Source organism: Benincasa hispida, chromosome 10, assembly GCF_009727055.1.
Source record: "Benincasa hispida cultivar B227 chromosome 10, ASM972705v1, whole genome shotgun sequence".
Taxonomy (NCBI): domain Eukaryota; kingdom Viridiplantae; phylum Streptophyta; class Magnoliopsida; order Cucurbitales; family Cucurbitaceae; genus Benincasa; species Benincasa hispida.
Genome location: NC_052358.1, coordinates 47,908,221 through 47,928,380, shown reverse-complemented (window position 1 = coordinate 47,928,380; position 20,160 = coordinate 47,908,221). Strand labels below are relative to the sequence as shown.

The window sequence follows — 20,160 nt, the reverse complement described above, 5'->3', positions numbered from 1 at the left end:
TTTGTAGCTTATAAATACATTGAGTTTCTACCAGGATTATTTTTCAATCCAAATAAGAAATTTTAATAACTCTTAAAATAATTGTCACGATGAGAACTTACAATGGTCAAATCGAGTATAATTTAAGTAATATACAAGTGTGTTAATATCTATGAGGTCAGGGGTTCAAATCCCTCTACTTTCAGTTATATTTAAAAAATAGTTCAAGTGATATACAAATGTGTTAACACTTACGAGGTCAGTGTTGAATCACTTAAAGAAAACATAAATTGAAACAAAACTAAAAGAGGAATGAAAAGTGATTTTTTAACCAGAGAAGGAAAAAAAAGGACACAACTTTCTTAAATGACAATATATGTTTTTTAAGATTAAGAATCTAATAATGATCTGAAAGGTTCCGTACACATAACACTTTAAAAAACGTACCTACACACATTCTCTGACGAACCCCTTTTAATATATATATTCCTTAAATTATTTTTAAATATCGTCAAAATCCAATAGAAAGGTAATTCAATTTGTCATAAGATTAAAAAACAGATATAATTAAAGACGTCAAATTTTTAATTTATTTATTTTATTTGAATTTGTTAACTTTTTATTTGCCCATTCGTTTGAATATTCAACTATGCACATATTAGCAAAATAAAGAATAGATAAGAAAAATGAGAATAATATTTTCTCAAAAAAAAAAAAAGAGAGAGAGAGAGAAATAAGAATAATAATAATAATAATAATATCCATGCAATTTTTCCATTAAAAGAGAAACCACTCAAAGGGTGTAAAGTATAACCCACCTCAATGAGGGAAACATTAAACTATTTTTACAAAGAGAGAGAACAGATCCTTTGTTTTTTTTTTTTTTTTTTCCTCTCAACCCCTTTTGAGATTTTTTTTTTTTTTTTTTTTTCAAGAGAGGGGTTGGAAATTGGAAACTAAGTTAGAGATCAAGTCATTAAGCACAAAAAACCCATTAAAGGGTTTCCAAAAAAGAAAAGAAAAAAGAAAGAAAAGAAAAGATAGATGATGAAATCCATGAAAAAGAAAGTGAAAAAGAAGATGGTCAAAAAAGGAAAAAAAAGAAAAGAGATAATGATAATGAATAATCTCTCTTCTTTGGCCCATCTTCAGATTCTTGTAAATTCTTGTTCATGAAAAACCCCATCTTGAAGAAAGAAAATGAAGTTTGAAATAATATAGTGTTTTTGGTTTGGTAATAACTCATCTAAGCATGGATGAGGTTAAGGATCTGAAGACATGTTCTTGACAAGGGATAGTGAGGCCCATGTAATGATCAAATCCAAATTCTTCTTCTGCTTGACGAAGTAGGCATTGGAATTCGGGGTGGGTTAAGAACGAGATCGGGACGATGAAACGGCTTCGGTTTTCGCCGACATACACCGCAAAGTGGCCCTTGGGGACGTCGAGAGGGAGGTCGTCGTCGGCGTCGTAGGCGCCGTTGTTGGAGGACTTCTTGCCAAGGCTAGAGCATCGTTTGAGGATTTGTTTGAGAACGGTTGGTTGTGGGAGCTTGTTTACCTTTAGGATGGCCATTGTGATTGTATATGATTTTGTGGGAATTTGAGTGAGGAAAATGGGGGATAAATCTCCTCTTGGAGAAGAAAAAAAGAGAGTGGATGGATATGAGGGGGTGGAGGAGGAGAATGGGGTATTTAAGAAGAAGGGGGTGAGATTGAGGAAAGGAGTGAAGGACAAGCCATGAGAGTGTTGGGTAATGTGTCCTAAGAGAGAGAGAGAGAAGGGCAAAGAGCAAATGGGTCTACTTTTGCTTTGGATGTTGGCTATCCCAATGGCAAGTTGGACCCTCTAAAGAGAGAGAGAGAGGTTATGGGTAGAATAGATTTTGAACTCATCAATGGTTCTCATAAAACTAACTAGTAAGTCTTTTTCTTTAATTATTCTCTCTCTCTCGAAATCATGTTTAGAAAAAATTTCTCACTACTAGTGTACGAATAAATAGAAAACAACGGAGAGAGTAAACGAGAACAACAAAATTAAGAAATCCGAGAATTTACATGAAAATTTTGAACATCAAAGAAAAATCACAGCTCACCAAAAAAAAAATGCTAAAATGTATGTTGTTATAGTCATCACGCAATTTTTTTTAGTGATCTCATTTTCAAGAATACTCTTTCAAAAGTGTTATGTCACTCACTTTTTTCTCCACAATCTACATAAGAGGATATGAAAAAGAATTCAACTAGAGATAGTATATTCAAGCTTAAAGTGTTTCTAATTTGGACGATTTGAAATCCAAAACCATTGACTTCTTTTATAATTCTTGATGTCTATCACTTCTTTATGAACATTTTCGATGTGGGACAGCTACTTTTCTAATATTTTGTCAAAATCCAACATCTAATTGAGATAGAGGAGAAGTTAGTATTTGAAGAATGGGAGCAATGTGGCTTGTAATTTTATATTGATAAATGCCTACCAAATTGAATTTAAGGTTCTATGTGATAACTATTAGGTTCTTGAAAATAAGTACCATAGTTTTGATCTTTCCTTACTAAACATTTGAATTAGTCAAAGTACAAGAATGAAAAAGTGCTTTTAAAAACTACAACTTTCATTTGATAACCATTTGATTTTTATTTTTCTTTAAAAATTAAGTTTGTAAACGATACTTCCATTGATTTATTTATTTGTTAAGCAAAGGTTTATAAATTAAAAAAAAAATTAAAAACTTATTATCATTTTTAAAATTTGATCTAAGAATTCAAATGTGTTTAGCTAAGAAAGTTGAAACTACCATAAAGAAGTTGTAAGAAAACAAAATAATTTTAAAAACAAAAAATCAAGGGCCCATTTGGTAACCATTTAGCTTTTTGTTTTTTGTTTTTGAAAATTAAGGCTTGACACTACTGTTACCTTCAAATTTTTTCTTTTGTTATCTACTTTTTTATCAATGATTTAAAAAACTAAGCCAAATTTTGAAAACTAAAAAAGATAGCTTTTAAAAATTTCTTTTTGTTTTTGGAATTTGATTAAGAAATCAACCATTGTATTTGAGAAAACTGCAAATCATTGTAAGAAATGAAGATGAGATAGACTTAATTTTCAAAAATAAAAAATAAAAAATAAAATAATTGCCAAACGAAGTCCAAATAATTATCAAACAAAGCTAAATTTAATACTTTTCTCAATTTGGTTATTATTTGTTTATAAAATAGATTTTGATCTTACACCAAACCATTATTATCAAGAGTAGTTGCATTATATGGCGGCCATATTGAAGGGTTTCTTTTGAAGGAGAAAGGAGAGTGGCCCTAGCTTTTGAGAGGACCCTAGTTTTTGAAAAAATGTTTTTGGGATTGGCTTAACATTTGATTAAATAAAGTAACATTCCATCTAAATTCCCATGTTTGTGGGGTTTTAATGTGAGGGAGGGTATACATTAGTATTTTTCCTATTAAATTCTTGATTTTATCAAAACAACATGAATAAAGCATTTCTAGATTCATATGGATGGAAGATTTAGGTTTTCTTCCCTATTTTGTTGAGTAATATTAAATAAAAGTTAGATTTTCCAAACTATGAGCTATGGATTTTTATTACTTAAGCGATGTAATGTTTTAAGAAAATGATTTTACATGTTAAAAACGTAGAATCATAATTATTCTAATGATTTATAAAGTTGAGATATGATGTGTTAAGTAGTATGTTTTTATTTTTAGGGTGTAGGGTCTAAATGTGTAGGATTATTCTAGTTTTGTTAAGGAAAGACAATATAATGTTGATTCAGTCAGGAACCGGTTGAATCTCGTTCGAGATTGCATGAATCTCGATTGAGATTGATAGAATCTTTCTCGAGATTAGTCTTGAGATCAAGGGTTTATGGCATTTTGTATTCAGTCTTAGTGACATGCTTGGTCGAGATTTGTATCGAGACGAAATAAAAAGGCCTTAAATCCTCAATCTCGAGGCATGCCCTAGTCCTAGAGGCTAGAGATGGAAGGTTAATCGATACATTGTTTTCAATCTCGGTGGTCGATTTTGCTCCATATCTATACTGAGATTGAAAATAATTTACTCTTCGTTTTGTTATATTTTTGTGGTTGTCTTTGTTGGTTTGGTCTTGAGTTCAAGCCCTGTTTTTTTACTTTATTTTATAGATGGCAATGGTACCCAAAATTCGTAAAATTAACTATTTTCCTATTGTCCCAACTTATCGTTTATCTTGGAAAAACAATTTCAATAACCAAGTATAAGTTAACGCCAAAATATGACAGTGAGGAAGACCCATGAAAAACCATTTGAACAAGTTTAAAAAAGGTGTGCTAGTTGTGAAAGGAGGAAACATTTTAGGGTTATTTCAACCGTCTCCTATTTTTTTTCCTTTTTTTTAATATTTTTTTCTATTTAATACTTCACTATTCTTTTCTTTATTTTTCTTTTAATGTTTTATCCCTCACCTTCCATTTCTTTTTTTCTTTTATCATTTTTTTCATTAACAAGTCTTTAATCGTTAAATACCTCTTAGATTCCTATTATTTTCCCTTAATTTTGGTAAGATTTTAATTTCTTTCTATTAAATAAATTAATTAGTAAGATATCTCATGTTTGGCATTAATTTTCCAAGAAAATAATTTTCTTTTTTCTTTTATTTTAGATTTTATCTGTCTATATGATTGGCTAATGAAAACGCATGCATTGTTAAAGAAAAAAAATAAAAATAAATAATTAATGCCAACAAGAGCGTAGCTCAACTGGCATAATGTTCATACTATCAAATGCGTGGTTTGAGGTTCGATTTCCCCACCCTACACTTTAATTACAATACCTCTTCAAAGAGAAAAAAATAATTATTGAATAAAATAAATATGAATATGCTCGATCTTCAAACCTAAATGTTTTATTATCAAGCAATAAGTTAATGAATGTTGTATTGAGTTTGACTGAATAGGGAGCTGGGAACGTAATTTCAATATGTCCTATATAATATGAGAGATTTAATGTATTTAAATATCATTCAAATAATAAATTAATATGAATGAGATTCATATTAAAACTATAGGTTAAAAATTAATTTGAATGAGGTTCATATTAAAACTATAGGTTATGAGAGAAATATATATCTGAATATGATTTCAGGTGTTTATTTAATTTAGTTAATTAATTAATTAATTAATTATATCAATAAATAACTCACTTGCATTACAGGGAAGTGGAGGGAGCAGGGAGTTATTTTCCCTCCCTCTACGTTAGATACAGTGGGATTGGTACTCATAGAGCTTAACAACGTATTCTACACAAATTTTCACTCTCTCACAAAGTTTCTCTCAACCGTCAGTCTTCTCCAATTTCCTTAAACTTTCAAAGGAGGCTCCCACAAGTCGGTCTTCGCCAGAGTCATAGCAAGGAATGCTTTTTGGGGGTGTCCTTATCAGAGTAGAGGAATACGTTTTATAGAAACAGAAGAATTATTGTTAGAAGAGTTCTACAATGGCAATTCAATTATTCTCTATTTTTTATTTCATGTTTAACCTAATTATTTACCGCATGTGGTTATGTGATTTTTTTATTTTTATTTTTTATTTCTTCTTCTCAAAATCAAAACAAAAACATTTACACGTTTCTACTGTGGGATTCAATCCCATCATATTGAAATTTTAATTTACAAAGTTTGCCGGATAATTTACAAATTAGTCGAGTTTTGACTAACTTCAAATCATCATTGATCAACTGGAAATTCTTTAGCTAAATTAAAAAACTTTTTTTTTTAAGAAAAGTCTTCAATCTAGTGTAAGTGCACGTTGTCGACAAATGGTAAAAAATTGGAAGAATTCCAAGTTGTCTCCAAGGGAACGATTTTTCAAAATATATTAATAATATATATATATATATATATATATATATATATATTAGCAACAAAAGTATCATAAATGGCTATGAGAACCAATAAAGAAAAATTATGTGTAATAAATGAAAACATGACAAAACGAAACACATAGCCTTGGATTTACCTTGATTCAATCCTTATCAAGATGAACTAAGATGTGATAGCTCCAACTTTCAAAGGAGACTTGATCTGTGCAAGCGTTTCAACACAACTCTCCATGAAACTAAAAAAAAATAGCAACCATATAGAAATTACACTGAAGAAATTGGATTCTTGGATGCTCTTTTGGGAAGAAAATAAAGACAGTGTATGAGTTGCCCTAATTCACCAGATTGATGGAGAAATCTCAAAATCAAGCCCATAAATTGGATCTAGAAATTTAATTCTACTGTAGCAGATTGCTAGAGCAATCTTGTTAAATGTTGTAGCAGTTTGGCTTCAACGAATTTTCTACAAAAATACACCAAAATTACAAAGAATCTTGCGAAATTCACTGTTTTTCACACTTAAAATTAAAAATGCTATCTATGAATTATTTGCTATTTTAAACTTGATTTTTCTATGAAAAAATCAAATATATGCCTTTTACATCAAAATCCTTCAAGTCTAAAAGCTAAATATTACTAAAAAAGAAAACGGGATTAGGTTGGAGTGAGAGATGACACTACTGAACAACATATTAATAATAATATATATTATAATATATTTTTTTTATTTTCCTTTAATTCAGTTAGGTTAATTCTAAAACAATTTATGTTATGGTATATTCAAAATTTTTCATTTAAAAATTTAAAATACATAATTATATTAAAAAAAAATCATGTTATAATTTTAATTTATTTTTTAGATTAATGTATTATTAATATAAAAGTTTTAAAGATAAAATATATCATAAACTAATTAAATAATAATATATATAAACAAAAAAATTTAATAATAATACATATTCAACCTAGTATCTTGTAAAACTATAATAAATTTTATAATTTATAAATATATTATCGAGGAATTGTCATAAATAGAAAAAGTATAAAAGTATTTACACAGTGTAGCAAAAAACAAACTTCACTGCAAGCATGTTTACATTTTTTGAAACTTCCCAAATCGCCCTTTTTTACCTTTGAAATTTGTGTGTATACTCATCGCCGATTTTCTTCTTCTTCATCGATTTCCTTTCGCATGAAATCAAAATCTTCTTGATCGTCTTCTCTATCGACTCCGTCCTTCATCAACTCGATCTATCTTCTTCTTATTCTTCTTTTTCTGCTTCTTGATCTTTATCTTCTTCTTTCATAGGATATTCATAGAATCTTAAGCCAAATCCATATTCTTATTCTTCTTCTTCATGGAATTTTAGGTCAAATTCATATATTCCTTCTTTTTCTTCTCCTTCTTCTACACAACATCAACCTTTTTCTTTCTTCCACATAAACTTTATGTTTAGTATATTCTTCTTCAATTGATATGATAATATTATTTTTCTTCTTCAATGGATTAAATCAAATTCAACAGCTCAAATTGAACTAATAAACATCAGAATGTGACTAATTCAACTGATAAATTGTGAAAGTGTTCTATCACTGTCTATCTCTAATAGACAGTAAAACCCTTACTACAAATTAATTGAGAGACAACGATAGAAATCTATCACTGTCATCACATCTTCTTTACAAAATAAAACTAACTAACTAACTATATATATATATAAAAGTTATTTATCCATCTTATTCTCCCTATGAAACAAAACTAACTATATTTCAAAACAAAATATATATTTCAAGAAGAAACAACCACCAAATTACACACTCTCATCAACCTAAAAGGTAACTTGATGGAAGATAAACCAACTGATAGATAGTGATAGTATTCTATCATTATACTATCATTTCCTATCTGATAGTGTCATATTGGTGCTATTTGATAGTGTTATATCGGTGTCTACCTGATAGTATTTTATTAGTGTCTATCACATTAATATCATTACTTTCTAGCTTCAATTAAGAAATTGTAAATTTTGGTTCAAAGAAATGAAATTCACACCCCAACTTGTCTTTTCTCTTCTTCAGGAAATGCTAAATTGAAGCTTTACAAGCCATTGAAAGAGTGATAAAAGACTATAACCTATTATTAGTGATAAAAACCTTAGTCACGTTATAATGAAGTAGAAAAATGTTTCAATATTATTGATAGATAGTGATAGTATACTATTGCTATCTGTCGGTGATAGATAGTGATAGAAATATAACACTGTCTATCAGGGATAGTTAGTGATATAACACTATCACTGTTTATCACTGTCTATCAGGTGATAGAAGTCTATCACTCTCTATCAGAAGTATATCAGAGCCTATCAATTTTCATGTATATTTCTATCAATGATATATAGTGATAGAAGACTATCACTTACTATCAGTGGTAGAACTATATCACTTTCTATCACGTTCCTCCCCACTAGATTGTGAAACCTTAGTCAAGTTATGTAGTAGACATTGTTATATTATCAATGTCTATCATTTACAAATCAGACAATGTTATATAATCATATATCACTGATTGATAATATATCATTATTTAATAGTGATAGACTCTCACTGATAGATACTAATAAACTTCTATCAACCTCTATAAATGATAGACTTGTATAAGTTTATATCACTGATAGACACTGATAGACATCTATTAGTCTCTATCAATGATAAACTTGTATCAGTTTCTATCACTGATAGACTTCTATTAACCTCTATTAGCGATATACTTCTATCAATTTCTATCATCGATAGACACTGATAGACTTTTATCAACTTTTATCAATGATAAACTTGTATCAATTTTTTTTTTATCACTTATTGTACCAATGATAAACATCTATCCATTTCTATCGTTGATAGACACTGATAGACTTTTATCAGTTTGATAGACTTCCATCAACCTCTGTTAATGATAGACATCTATCAGTTTCTATCACTGATAAACACTGATGAACTTCCATCAGTCTATCAATGATAGGCACTGATAGACTTCAATCAATCTCTATCAACGATAGACTTTTATCAATTTTTATCACTGATAGATTTCTATCAAGTTCTATTACCACAGTGAGAGATACAACATGTACGAAAAACCTAAAATGCAACATATCTACAAATTGTAAATACAAAGCCCAACAAAAGAGTAAAGAAGTTGAAACCTTTCATTAACTTAAACAAAAAGTCATATCAGATGGAATGCAAAAGTACTTGATTGTGAAAAGGTAGGGGGAGATTTTTTAAAAGGAAAGTTGGTTGATGAAGAAGATGAAGCAGAAGGTTTCACAATTTTTTTTTTTCTGTTAGTAGGCGATTAATTGTGGGTTGGGTTGCATACAATCGTGGGTATCTTCGTGTGATTTCCTGAATCGTGAGGGAGTTGGGTTGGTTTTTTTTTTTTTTTTTTTTTTTTTTTTTGTCAATTTACATAGGTTTTATTTTATTATTTATTTATTTTTGGGTTGATCACTACTTTGCCATTTTTTTAAAAAATATTTTGGGCTTCTTTTTTACTCTTATATTATCAAATACATTTTGAATAATTTTTTAAATTGGAATTGAATCCCTTGTTTTCAAATTGTCTAACTAAATAGATATCTATCGAGCTAAGTCCATATATTGAGAATTATGTAATTTTAAAAAAAATATATATGAAAGGAAATTAAAAAAAGTAATAATAATAAAGGAAGGGAAAATGATCCATTTGGGGTGTCTACCTGAACTCACGGACCAACAATGGAAGTGTACTGTTGGAGTACAATTTCTGTTGGGATTTTTGAATTTTAGTGTTTGTTTGGATGTAGGATTCTCATTTTTTTTTTTTTTTTTTTTAATCTTCTATTTTTTCTTTTATATATTATTTATTGTTGTTTATAATTATAAACCATGTGCTCTCTTTATTTTTTCTCTCTCTAAAACTTAATATTTCAATGCAAATGCATTGGAAATTTATAATTAGTCTTTCTCTCTCTTTACAAGTACAATGTATGTTAAACTATTTCTTTGTGAAAAAAAAATCAATTTTGATCTATAAATTTAAAAATATTTTCAACAATTTTATCGTTTTAAAACAATTTTTCTAATTTTCAAAGAAAATATACCTTTGAACTTATTTATATATATATATATATATATTATATATATTAAAGAGATAATTTTAAATATAAGAAAAATATTTAAAAATATTTAAATTTTATAGTAAAAAATTTACTTTTGAAACTTTTTAGTGTAATTATTTTTGAGATTTTTATATTTATAAGATTTTTTCTAATTTTTAAAATCTATGAATTTTGCAAAATTATTTCATGATTAGATTGTGGATTTCTCATAACAAAACTTTGTTTTATTGAAATTAAATGAGTTTACAATTATTATTTTTTTTGTGCAACAGTTAATTAAGTATAGAGTCAAATTTGATGAAACTAAAACTTAGAATCTAAATTGATATAACTAGAGAATTTTAAGGTGAAAAAAACTCTCCTTTTGTCACCATATGATTTCTTAATTACAAAACTTTAGATTCATATAATAATGATTTTTCAGTATGAGCACATTAGCCTTTTCTTAAATATAGTAATAATAAAAAAAAAATGGGAAAAAAAAAAAAGAGAAAAAAGGGGAAAAAAAAAAAAAAACTTTGCAGAGAAGACAAAGCTTTTAAAGTTGAGGATTGACATTATTAGAAATTCGATAGGTTGTCAAAATTAGCTTATCTCGGCAATAATTGATAGACATACCTTTGAAGTCGGAGATTTTGATTCCAATAATTATTATACCAGAAAAAAAGAAAGAAGATAGAAACTTGGTCATATAATATGAATTTTCACTAACATAATTAAATTATCAATCTTGAGGATAAACGATTTTATTTGGGCTTGAAAACCTAGCATAAGATATTGAAAATGGCTAATAAAATTTAACAATGTAGAATTCTCTCTCTCAAAAAAAAAAATATATATATAATTTCAATTTGTTGAAATTTATAACAAAATAGGGATAGAAGACGTAAGGTACTCTAGAGAGTTGTTTAGTATATTGTCATTTATCATATTTGGTGCGAATATAATATGCATATCCATGGTGCCACATTGTATCCCCCACAAGTGATTAGTCTAGTTGGTTAGTTTGAGGTTCTTATTTATTGTTTTAAGTGGCTATGAGCTTTTCTCGTGAGTACCCAAGTGGCTTTTTCTCCTTGGGATCTTTTCACTTGAGTCGTGTATGCTTAATATCTTTCTGTTTAGTTGGGTTTTGTCATTATTCGTCATATTGTTTTTGTGGTGTTTTATTTGTACCTTGACCTCAAATTGTGGCGTCCATCTCTCTTTTTAGCAATCTAATACCTCATAAGTTCAAACACTCCTTTCCATGTACCTTAAAAAAAAATAAATAAAAAAAATAAGTGACCATCTTTATTTTATATCTACCATATATATTCCCAAATCTTATCAATTTTGTCAATCTTGCCATTGTACCAAAAATTATGCACAAATCTCTAAAGTCTTCTTACCTTTTGAAGAAGGCAATATCAAATAGCTTAGCCACGTGAAAGCATATGAGTTTTTAAGGGGAAAGAATTGGTACAAATACATTTAAACTTTAGAAGAAAACTTTAACAACAACCAAACTCTACCAAATGGGGATATTAAATAATTGTCACAATCTAATTTGTTATTTAAAAGTACCATCACTTTCCAAGTACTTCTTATATGATATTATGGTACATATCCCTTATACTTATGAGAAATGTGACATAATTTTTTAAGATTACAATCAAACTTTTTTAGTTCATTGAAATTGTTGAAGTAATAATATAACCATTTCTACACATTCAACCTTTAATTAATTTACCCTCTTTTTTATAACAAAGTGGGCCAAGTGGGCCCCTTTAGGGAAGATATTTTGTAAGGTCATCCCAAAAGGGGCAGGAAAAAAAAAGAAAAATATAAAATTCATTTACATGGAAGAAATTTGTAGAAAATAAATATAAATGGTTTTTCTTTTTCCTTTTATTTTCAAGAAAAATAAAGAATAAAAACAATAGTGATGGTGTGTCCTACACATTTATTAGAGGAAGACAATGTCTGGTGTTAAAATGAAGTGTATCAGAAAATTATAGTTTTTTTAATTATTTTTTTTTATTTATTATATTATTATTATTATTATTTTGTTTTTTTGGATGGTCCTAATAACTTGAGAGCCACTAAGTCAGAACTGCCTACAATAAGACATATATCCCCACTGTCTATATTACCAAAAACTTTGATATCTCCGTAGACTGCCCACCTATCTTTCTCTCTCTCCATTTAACATTTCTCTATATAGTGTTAACGATAATCTCGAGATAAGAAGTTCGATCCACCCACTCTACAATATTATCAAATAATAATAACAATAATAACATTTTTGTATATATTAGTAACCTCATGGGACCTTACAAGTCGGATTTGTATAGCTTGAGATTAAGGATTGAGTAGTCGTGTTGGACGTGTGGTTTTCATAATCATATGAACTATATATTACCATAAATCTAAGTTTTATTGTCCATTTTGTAGATTAAAGTTGGTAAGTTATGGTATATTTGCCATATTCTATCATTATTTTCAAGGTAATTTGCAGAAAGCACGATTAAAATAGGGTGGTAGTTGCAATTATATCCTCAAATTTACATAATTGTAGAAAATGTAATAATTATACAAGTTTGAGAGTTCAATTCTTATCATTTGGAGGTCTAATTTCTACAATTATTTTAAGCTTGAGGGCTCAAATTTTACAATTAGAAGTTTGACGGTGTAATTACAACCACCACTATTTTTCCACCGTGGCTTTTGCAATTTGTCTTTATTTTTTATGTTCACTTGGGGCTCCTAAAGTAAAGTTTTGGAATATTTGAAGATACTTTAGTTCTCAAATTCAAGCTATGAGTTGACTAACAAGAAGTGGGAGTGAGAGATTCGAACCTCTGATTTTTTCAATCAATAGCATATGTAATTAGTAAAGTTGTGGTTAGTGGGAACCATGAGTTGGAAATTTAATTATTTAAGACAATTGTTGTCTCTTGAGATTGGCCTAAGGATGAGTGAAATTTCTTTAAAAGCATAATATAAAGATGATAACTTTTAATACTTCAATTATAAGGTATATGTAACAAACCTTTAGGTTACTTAAAACTTAAAATAAGCTCTATTTTAGTTTCATTTTTTTTTGTTTGATTATTTGTGTTAAAGGACTATGATTATGTTTGATTGCAAGCAATCAAAATCATAGCAAAAGAGAGAGAAAAAAAAAAGGGTAACCCTCATGAAAAGACACAACTCTTCAAAATTAGGGTCCTTAAAAGCAACTTTAGAAGCTTTTTTTCCTAACATCTTATGGACAGTTGATTGCGTGAATAACGGCCATAGTTCCAAAGGTAGAAAAGAGAATCTTTTGTACTTTTTAGGACAATCAGTTGGTAAAATGACCTAAACAAAAAAAGTAAAAGAGATGGTTTGTTTTTCAAGAGAAAAAAAAAAAAAAAAAAGAAAACTACTACTAGATCCAAAAATTTAAAGCTCCATTAAACATGGTGGCTCATATATTGATTTCATTCACGGTATCCAATGTACGAACTATTATCTTAAACCAAAATTCGAGAAACCTGATAAACCTTCTACACTATTTTGTTCTAATACCATGTTAAACTAGAAAAATAACCGAAGGGTAATAGAAATGAGATGAAAAGAAAAATTGGGTCACTGTCCTAAAAGGGACTCCTCCATGTTACATGAAAAAGATTTGAATGGTGGAAAAAACAGAAAAAAAAAAAAAAAAAAATCACAGGCACAGAGAGAGTGAAAGGCAAAGGCAAAAGGGTCCAATGGGGTAAAAGGGATATTCTTTTGAGAGTTTGATTGAGACCATTCCTTGTGTTTGGCACATGGAAGGCCATGTTACTCTTGTCCCCAAGTCTTCTTATGAAGAAGACAACATAGTAAGGCAGATCAACCCCAACTACTTCAAAACTGCCACTTTTACTTTACCATAACTGTAACCATATTCCCCTTCATTGCCTTCACCCCTGCTTTGCTACTTCTAACCTCATTTTTAACCTATACTTACAATATTGCATGCCAGCTGCGGTATGCAATGCCCAAACACAGAAACAAACATTTCGACTCTGGCAATCTGGCTAGCAGAGCTAAACCCCATGTGAGATGTTGTCGTAAAGATGACCGGTTTTGTAGGTGTGCTGAAAATGTAGCCAGCAGCAGGCCGCCGCCTTAGTTTTCTGGTTGGGAGTTTAGTTGTGATCTGCGGCAACTCAATATTCAAACCACAATATGTATACAGTTGAGTTAGTTGAAAAATTAACCAAGGATAATGGGGGTCTAGAGTATAAGAAACCTGGATTAGAAGGATATACATAATGAAAGAACGATTGATTGGGATGGGAATTGAACAATTGGACCCATTTAGACATTGATGGAACAAATATAAAACTTGAGGATAGGATTACGCTTTACCTCGTAAGCAAATGTGAGAAACAAGGGCGAGATTGATACAAAATCATGTCACAATGAACATGACTGCACATGCAGGTCCAAACCAAAAGCAGGGCCCGTAGGGTCCCATCCCCATTAAATGTCATGTACTGGAGAAAGGTTTGTGAATGATCATGTGTATTCTGAAACATCCTAAGAACTTTGTTCTGGAAAAAAAAAAAATAATATGCAATGCCTGTATGTTTCAGAAAGAAGAACGCATAGCAATGACTGAGTTGAAAATAATATCACTTCACAGAAGCAGGGTTAAGACAAATACTCTATTATAACATTCAAACGTTACTTTTAAATCTGGCCGACGAAAAGCCACCTTAGCAGTTAGGACTTTGGACAAGCAAACAAAAGGTACCCTATTAAAGTTTCTATTTGCAAGTTAAATGTATTGAACAATGCTTACATTTCATGTCTGCTTGATTAATTGATAAGTTTCATAATACTGTTGGAATTAGAATGATGGAATGAATGATGCAACCTTCCATTATTTTCCCTAGAAAATGTCAGTTTCCTTCAGAACACTACTAGTCCATGCTTGAGTTGTCTATGGCCTTGATAATTTTGCAAAGGGCTAATAATTTAAAACTGACTATGAAGCAGCAGCATGAAAATTTCATTCAAAATAACATTGCACTGGGAACCTAAAGCACTTCTTTCTGATGATCATAAAAAGTCACCAAATTTAGGAATGGAAAAGATTCTAACTTTGTTCAAGCCAAACAAGAAAGATCAAAACCCAATTTATGACACTATCCTTTAATCTTGGCTGGGTAAGGAATAGAAAAAGAACTAAATCATATACATATATAAAGGGGCCTCTAAAAAGTATAAGTTTATATAACAAAGCCAAATGTCAAAATCTTAAAAGGAAAGGCTAGAGAATCTTCAACTACAAAAGTATATAATATAGCCAAAAGGCTAAAAAAAACTAGAAGTGAAAAAGTCAAACATCCTAAAGCCAGCTATGTAAGCTCCAACTTTAATGCTAAATGAGTAAACTGGAGAAATCAAAATTCTTTAGAAAGGAGCTCTATCCTAAAGGAAAAGGACTAAATATTGCTGCACCAGTAATTTGTAATTGGAGGACAAAAAAGTCTATTAACACGAAAGACATCCTAGTGCTGCATTATCTACCGATTTGCAGATAGCATTTGAGAGCATATAGAACCCACAAGGTAGCCTAGAGTTTCTTGTCCACCAGATCAAGCAACTCACACCCATGAAAGCAACACAGAAATAACAACAGGGTGGTCCTTGCCTTTACAATGGAAGGTAGAGAGTTAAGATCAAGATGCCAATCACAAACGTCCTAGTGCAAACAACGCTTTAACCACCAAGTGATTCCATGAAACACTAGCTAAACTAACGGAAACGTAGGGACGATCGCCGTCAATTCGTTATCGACCTGGGAGTCGGAGGTGAGTCGTGGTTTCATCCTCAACTTAGTTTAGAATAACACCTCAAAGGTCATGCGAAGATACACTACATTTGAAAAGCGTGGCAGCTCATTTGGAAGTACGGCAAGATTTCAAACCATAAATAAATAAATGATGAAACATAATGGTTAATGTTGCTCCTAGTCTGTAGGAAATAATCTTAATGAAGCTCTATAAAAGGGTTTTCAATTCTTAACACAGATGGACACTTAAAGTACCAACAATTGAAGGTCATGTATTCTCGTTGTTTCTTACTTTCTTTATTTCACATGACAGAAAGTCATGTTACTAATAGAAAATTTTCACCCTTTTCATAACCTTGAAGATGATATCCCAAGAAATTTCACTGAAACATTAGGAAGGAATCACTTGTGAGGACTCAGGAGTGAGAGACAGAAGATGTCCAATCTTATCCAATTCCAGTGACAAATGGAAATCTAGTTCTAGCAATCTCAATTTCAATAATTCTCTATTACTTTGACGCTATTAGATTGTTAAGTGACTCACTATTCCTTAATAACGCACAATTAAGTTCTTGTATATTGCAACACGTTGAGCATTTTGAATTCAATTTTCCACTCAATGGGGTTAGATGGCTTCTCACATGGTTTCTCCATGAGATGCATGCGGATACTCGTGTTTTCTGATTATAAATGCCAAGTAACCATTGGCTTTTATTTAAACAAAAAAAAAGAAAAAAAAAAAACTAACCACAGGCTTGTCAACTTATACATACGTCCTGCCAAAACAACTTGAAAACTGTCAACATTGACATCTCATTTCATGTATTGATTTCTTAAAATTTTGTTGCCAATATGTGTCTATGTGCATGCCTATCATCCTCTGGATAGAGAGTGCCGAGTGTCTCAGGAGAAAGATGGGCAAGGCAGGAAATAACGGCGCTATGCCTGGACATAATTATGTCTCTCTCCCATGGTTTCCTAACCTATGAGAAACCCAAAACCTATCAAGTCGAAAATAGTACCTCAGCACTCGATTTCTTTAACCTTACTTACATGTGAATGGTTAACAGGCTCATCAAACCACCATGGAAAACGAATAGACCAATACTTTCTTTCATCTGTGAAGTGAAACTTGGGGACATTGGACGGGAAGTCCCCCGTTAAGGCTGAGAATGTGCAAAGCAATTTGAATTTATAAAGCATAGCTTTGACGAGGAGGCCATCTCAGAAATTAGATCAAAAAGCTTTTAGAACGTCAGAAGCATTACTCATCACATCATGTAATGTAATCCTAGTGAAACTAAAGATTAAACAATTACAGAATGTGGAACTTAAAGTTTGCCGATCGGATTTATTCAGCCATTTGGAGAACTAGTGGAATAGAGAACATTAAATGAAAAATATATTCAATGACAAGTTGCATCGTGTTATCCTCTCTGTCAGCAGAAAAAAACTGAGAGAAATTGAGTCTGATCGATGGTGCAAAAAATATAAAGAAGTAAATGAGTTAATACATATTCCTCGAAGACAAACCATACCACATCGAGAAGAGCATCAAGTGAGAAACTAAAAATAAATGCATGATTCAAATGTTGGTTCAAAGGAAAATGTCAACAATGATGTGAAGCTCTTTCAAGCAGACATCATCTAGATGCAATGAGCAATTCAGCTCGACGCAGAAAGGTTTTGGCAGTGATACTAATGGATGAGAAGGGAATTAGACTGAAGGGACCAGGCATTTGCTCAGTCCAAATGAATCGGTACAAACATTTGTTAGGAGTGCATGTCAATAGGATCTCAACGTGGAAAAATACACCTACTATTAATGAAAGGGAAAAATCCAATATGTCCTAGTGTCAAGTGCTGCAAGCTGTAAAAATTATCTGAAAAGAAATTCACGAGTACCTGTACCTGGCCTGGGATATAATCTTTGTTGGCACTGATCTTTTGTTGTTTTCACACCATCTTCTAACTGACATGACATTGATATATTAGTCTCATTTGCCTTGTTACATGGTAAAAGTTAAAACGCAAAACTACAGATAGCAATATGTGCATGACAATGCAAGGACAGGGAGAGGAAAGCAAAGGCAGCAGGTAACTTGATGATTGAATTGGCAAACTGCCCACAAGAATACGTACTTTTAGGAGGGAGAAGGGAGGGAATGTGTTTGACTTGTCAGTTAACATGACCGGCAAGGGATCTTTGTAAATTAGAGAAGAGGACACCTCGAGTAAGGTAGTTATAAAAAAGATAAAGGAGATGATGTAAGCGGTGGGGAGAGGTATACAGTACTGAACTAAGTAGAGGGCAATCCTTAGACCTCATGGATAATCTGAGAACTATTTTCACCCTCTTATTTTGCTCACTAAAGTTCAGAACTGCCTTTATGTCATTTAGCATAACAATGGGGTAGTAATGCTGGATAACTATGATACAAGCTAGCTACTCTCTTAGGCTCAATGAAACAATCATCATAGCACCTCACAATAAACCATTTCCTCGTAAATCAAGGTCAACTTGAGCAGTTTAACTATTACATAAGGTTATTTGAGTAATTCTCAACTTGTGATCTCTATCCAGCTACATCCAACATCTTTATACAGCCCTTCCTTTCTCACAAATTCCCTTAAACGCTCTATCTCATTCCACAATCCAAAACCAGCATACAGATTTGATAGCATAACAAATATCCCAGCATTCTGAGGATCCAATTCAAGTGCCCTATGAGCTGCCAAATTACCCAACTTAATATTTCCCTGTTCCAAACAAGCACGGAGTAAAGCTCCCCACAAGGAAACATTGTAATCCCAACTTTTGATATCATTTACGAGCTTCCATGCTTTTTCCAATTCCCCAGCTCTACAGAGCAAGTCAACCAAACAACTGTAGTGCTCTTGACCAGGTTCCAACCCAAAATCACTCTGCATGGAGTCAAAATACTTGACTCCAAGATTCACCTCACCAGTATGACCACAAGCTGAAATGACCGTCACAAAAGCCACTCTATCTGGTTTGTTCCCTTCCATCAACATCTGGTTGTACAGTTCAATTACTCTTTTGTAACACCCGTTTCTACCATAAACACTAAGCATAGAAGTCCACATTATGATATCCCTTTTCCCATCTTCTTTTTGTCTAAGTCCTGCGAAATTGAATACATTCCATGCTTTTTCCACCATGCCACTTTTCCCATACATTTCAATTAATGTACTTTGCAGATGAACATCACATGTAATATCATAAACCGTTCGCAGTAGATAAGCATGCACTTGCTTACCCAGTGCAATTGCAGATAAACCAGCGCATGCACGTAAAGAAGCAGACAGAGTGAACTGGTCATACTTCAAATCCAGAGCCTGCATCTCCCGTAGCAATTCAAGTCCTTCAACCCACATCCTAGCCTCGCCGTACCCAGCCAGCAGTGCATTTGCGCACACAGTATTCTTCATAGGAATTTCATCAAACACTTCAACTGCATCATTAATCAACGAATTTTTTGCATACATATCAACAATCGCACTCCCCACAAAAACACTACATAACCAACCTGATTTCCCCACGAATGCGTGAATCTGTTTTCCATACACCCCATTCTGAACAAGAGAACAAGAAGTCAAAGAGCTGCAGAGGGCATACGTGTCAATAGGAACCCCATTAGAATGCATGAAAGAGAACGCCATTAACGCAAAATCTGGAAACCCATGTCGAGAAAAGTCAGAAATTATTACGTTGAAGTTTAAAGATCTTCTGGGGATGATGCATTTGAAGATGCTGTTTAAGCTTTGCGCATCAAAATTGGGGTTGATTTGGGAGTAGGATAGTATAAGCTTAGAGTGAAGATTCGGGGAGAAAAATTGGAAGCGGGTTCTAAGCAAATGGGCGTGAATCCTCTTAATGGCTTTAAGATTTTTGGATTGACAAGAATGGCGGAAGAAACTGGCGAATGAATCAAGACTTCGTCTAATATAAAAATGGTGAGGGCTCGACATCAGAAGAATGGGATGAAACAAACTGGAGTAGGGGTATTTGGTAGTCTTTTACTTTCATAGTACAGGGGTACTTTCGTCATTCGAACAATACCGTTATGACAGTTGAGAAGCTACAAGTTAAGATCCATTTTGCAAACAAGGACAAATTCAGCTTTTGAATGACTCAATAGGTTTTATTTTAAATATTTTAAAATTAAGTTTATTGATTTTCTTTTGTTCCTAAATTGTTTTCTGAAACTAGTGTTTTTCTTAATAAGAAATGGACTAGTATATATATATTAATGTTTATACTTTGTATAAAAAGAAAGAAATTGTTTGGAATAAGCATCAATTTTTGAA

At 31.4% G+C, this 20,160-nt stretch overlaps 2 protein-coding genes across 7 annotated transcripts; both read right to left on the bottom strand.

Annotated features, from left to right (window-relative positions):
* Positions 1–722: 722 nt before the first annotated feature.
* Positions 723–1,789, bottom strand: LOC120087833 (auxin-responsive protein SAUR50). The gene has a single exon (XM_039044763.1). The coding sequence runs from the start codon at positions 1,552–1,554 to the stop codon at positions 1,222–1,224; it is 333 nt and encodes a 110-aa protein (XP_038900691.1). The 5' UTR covers positions 1,555–1,789; the 3' UTR covers positions 723–1,221.
* An 11,654-nt stretch (positions 1,790–13,443) lies between these two features.
* Positions 13,444–19,850, bottom strand: LOC120088128 (pentatricopeptide repeat-containing protein At5g04780, mitochondrial-like). 6 transcript variants are annotated; one of them, XM_039045212.1, is made up of 3 exons: positions 17,971–19,850; positions 17,734–17,800; positions 13,450–14,581 (listed from the first exon to the last, which is right to left on the bottom strand). In XM_039045212.1, exon 1 carries the CDS (start codon positions 19,819–19,821, stop codon positions 18,391–18,393), a length of 1,431 nt encoding a protein of 476 aa, XP_038901140.1. In that variant the 5' UTR covers positions 19,822–19,850; the 3' UTR covers positions 13,450–14,581; positions 17,734–17,800; positions 17,971–18,390. The 6 variants fall into 6 exon arrangements, with proteins under 6 accessions (XP_038901143.1, XP_038901141.1, XP_038901139.1 ...); XM_039045215.1 differs by having other exon boundaries at positions 13,444–14,193; positions 14,397–19,850; XM_039045213.1 differs by having other exon boundaries at positions 13,444–14,184; positions 14,397–19,850.
* Positions 19,851–20,160: the final 310 nt, after the last annotated feature.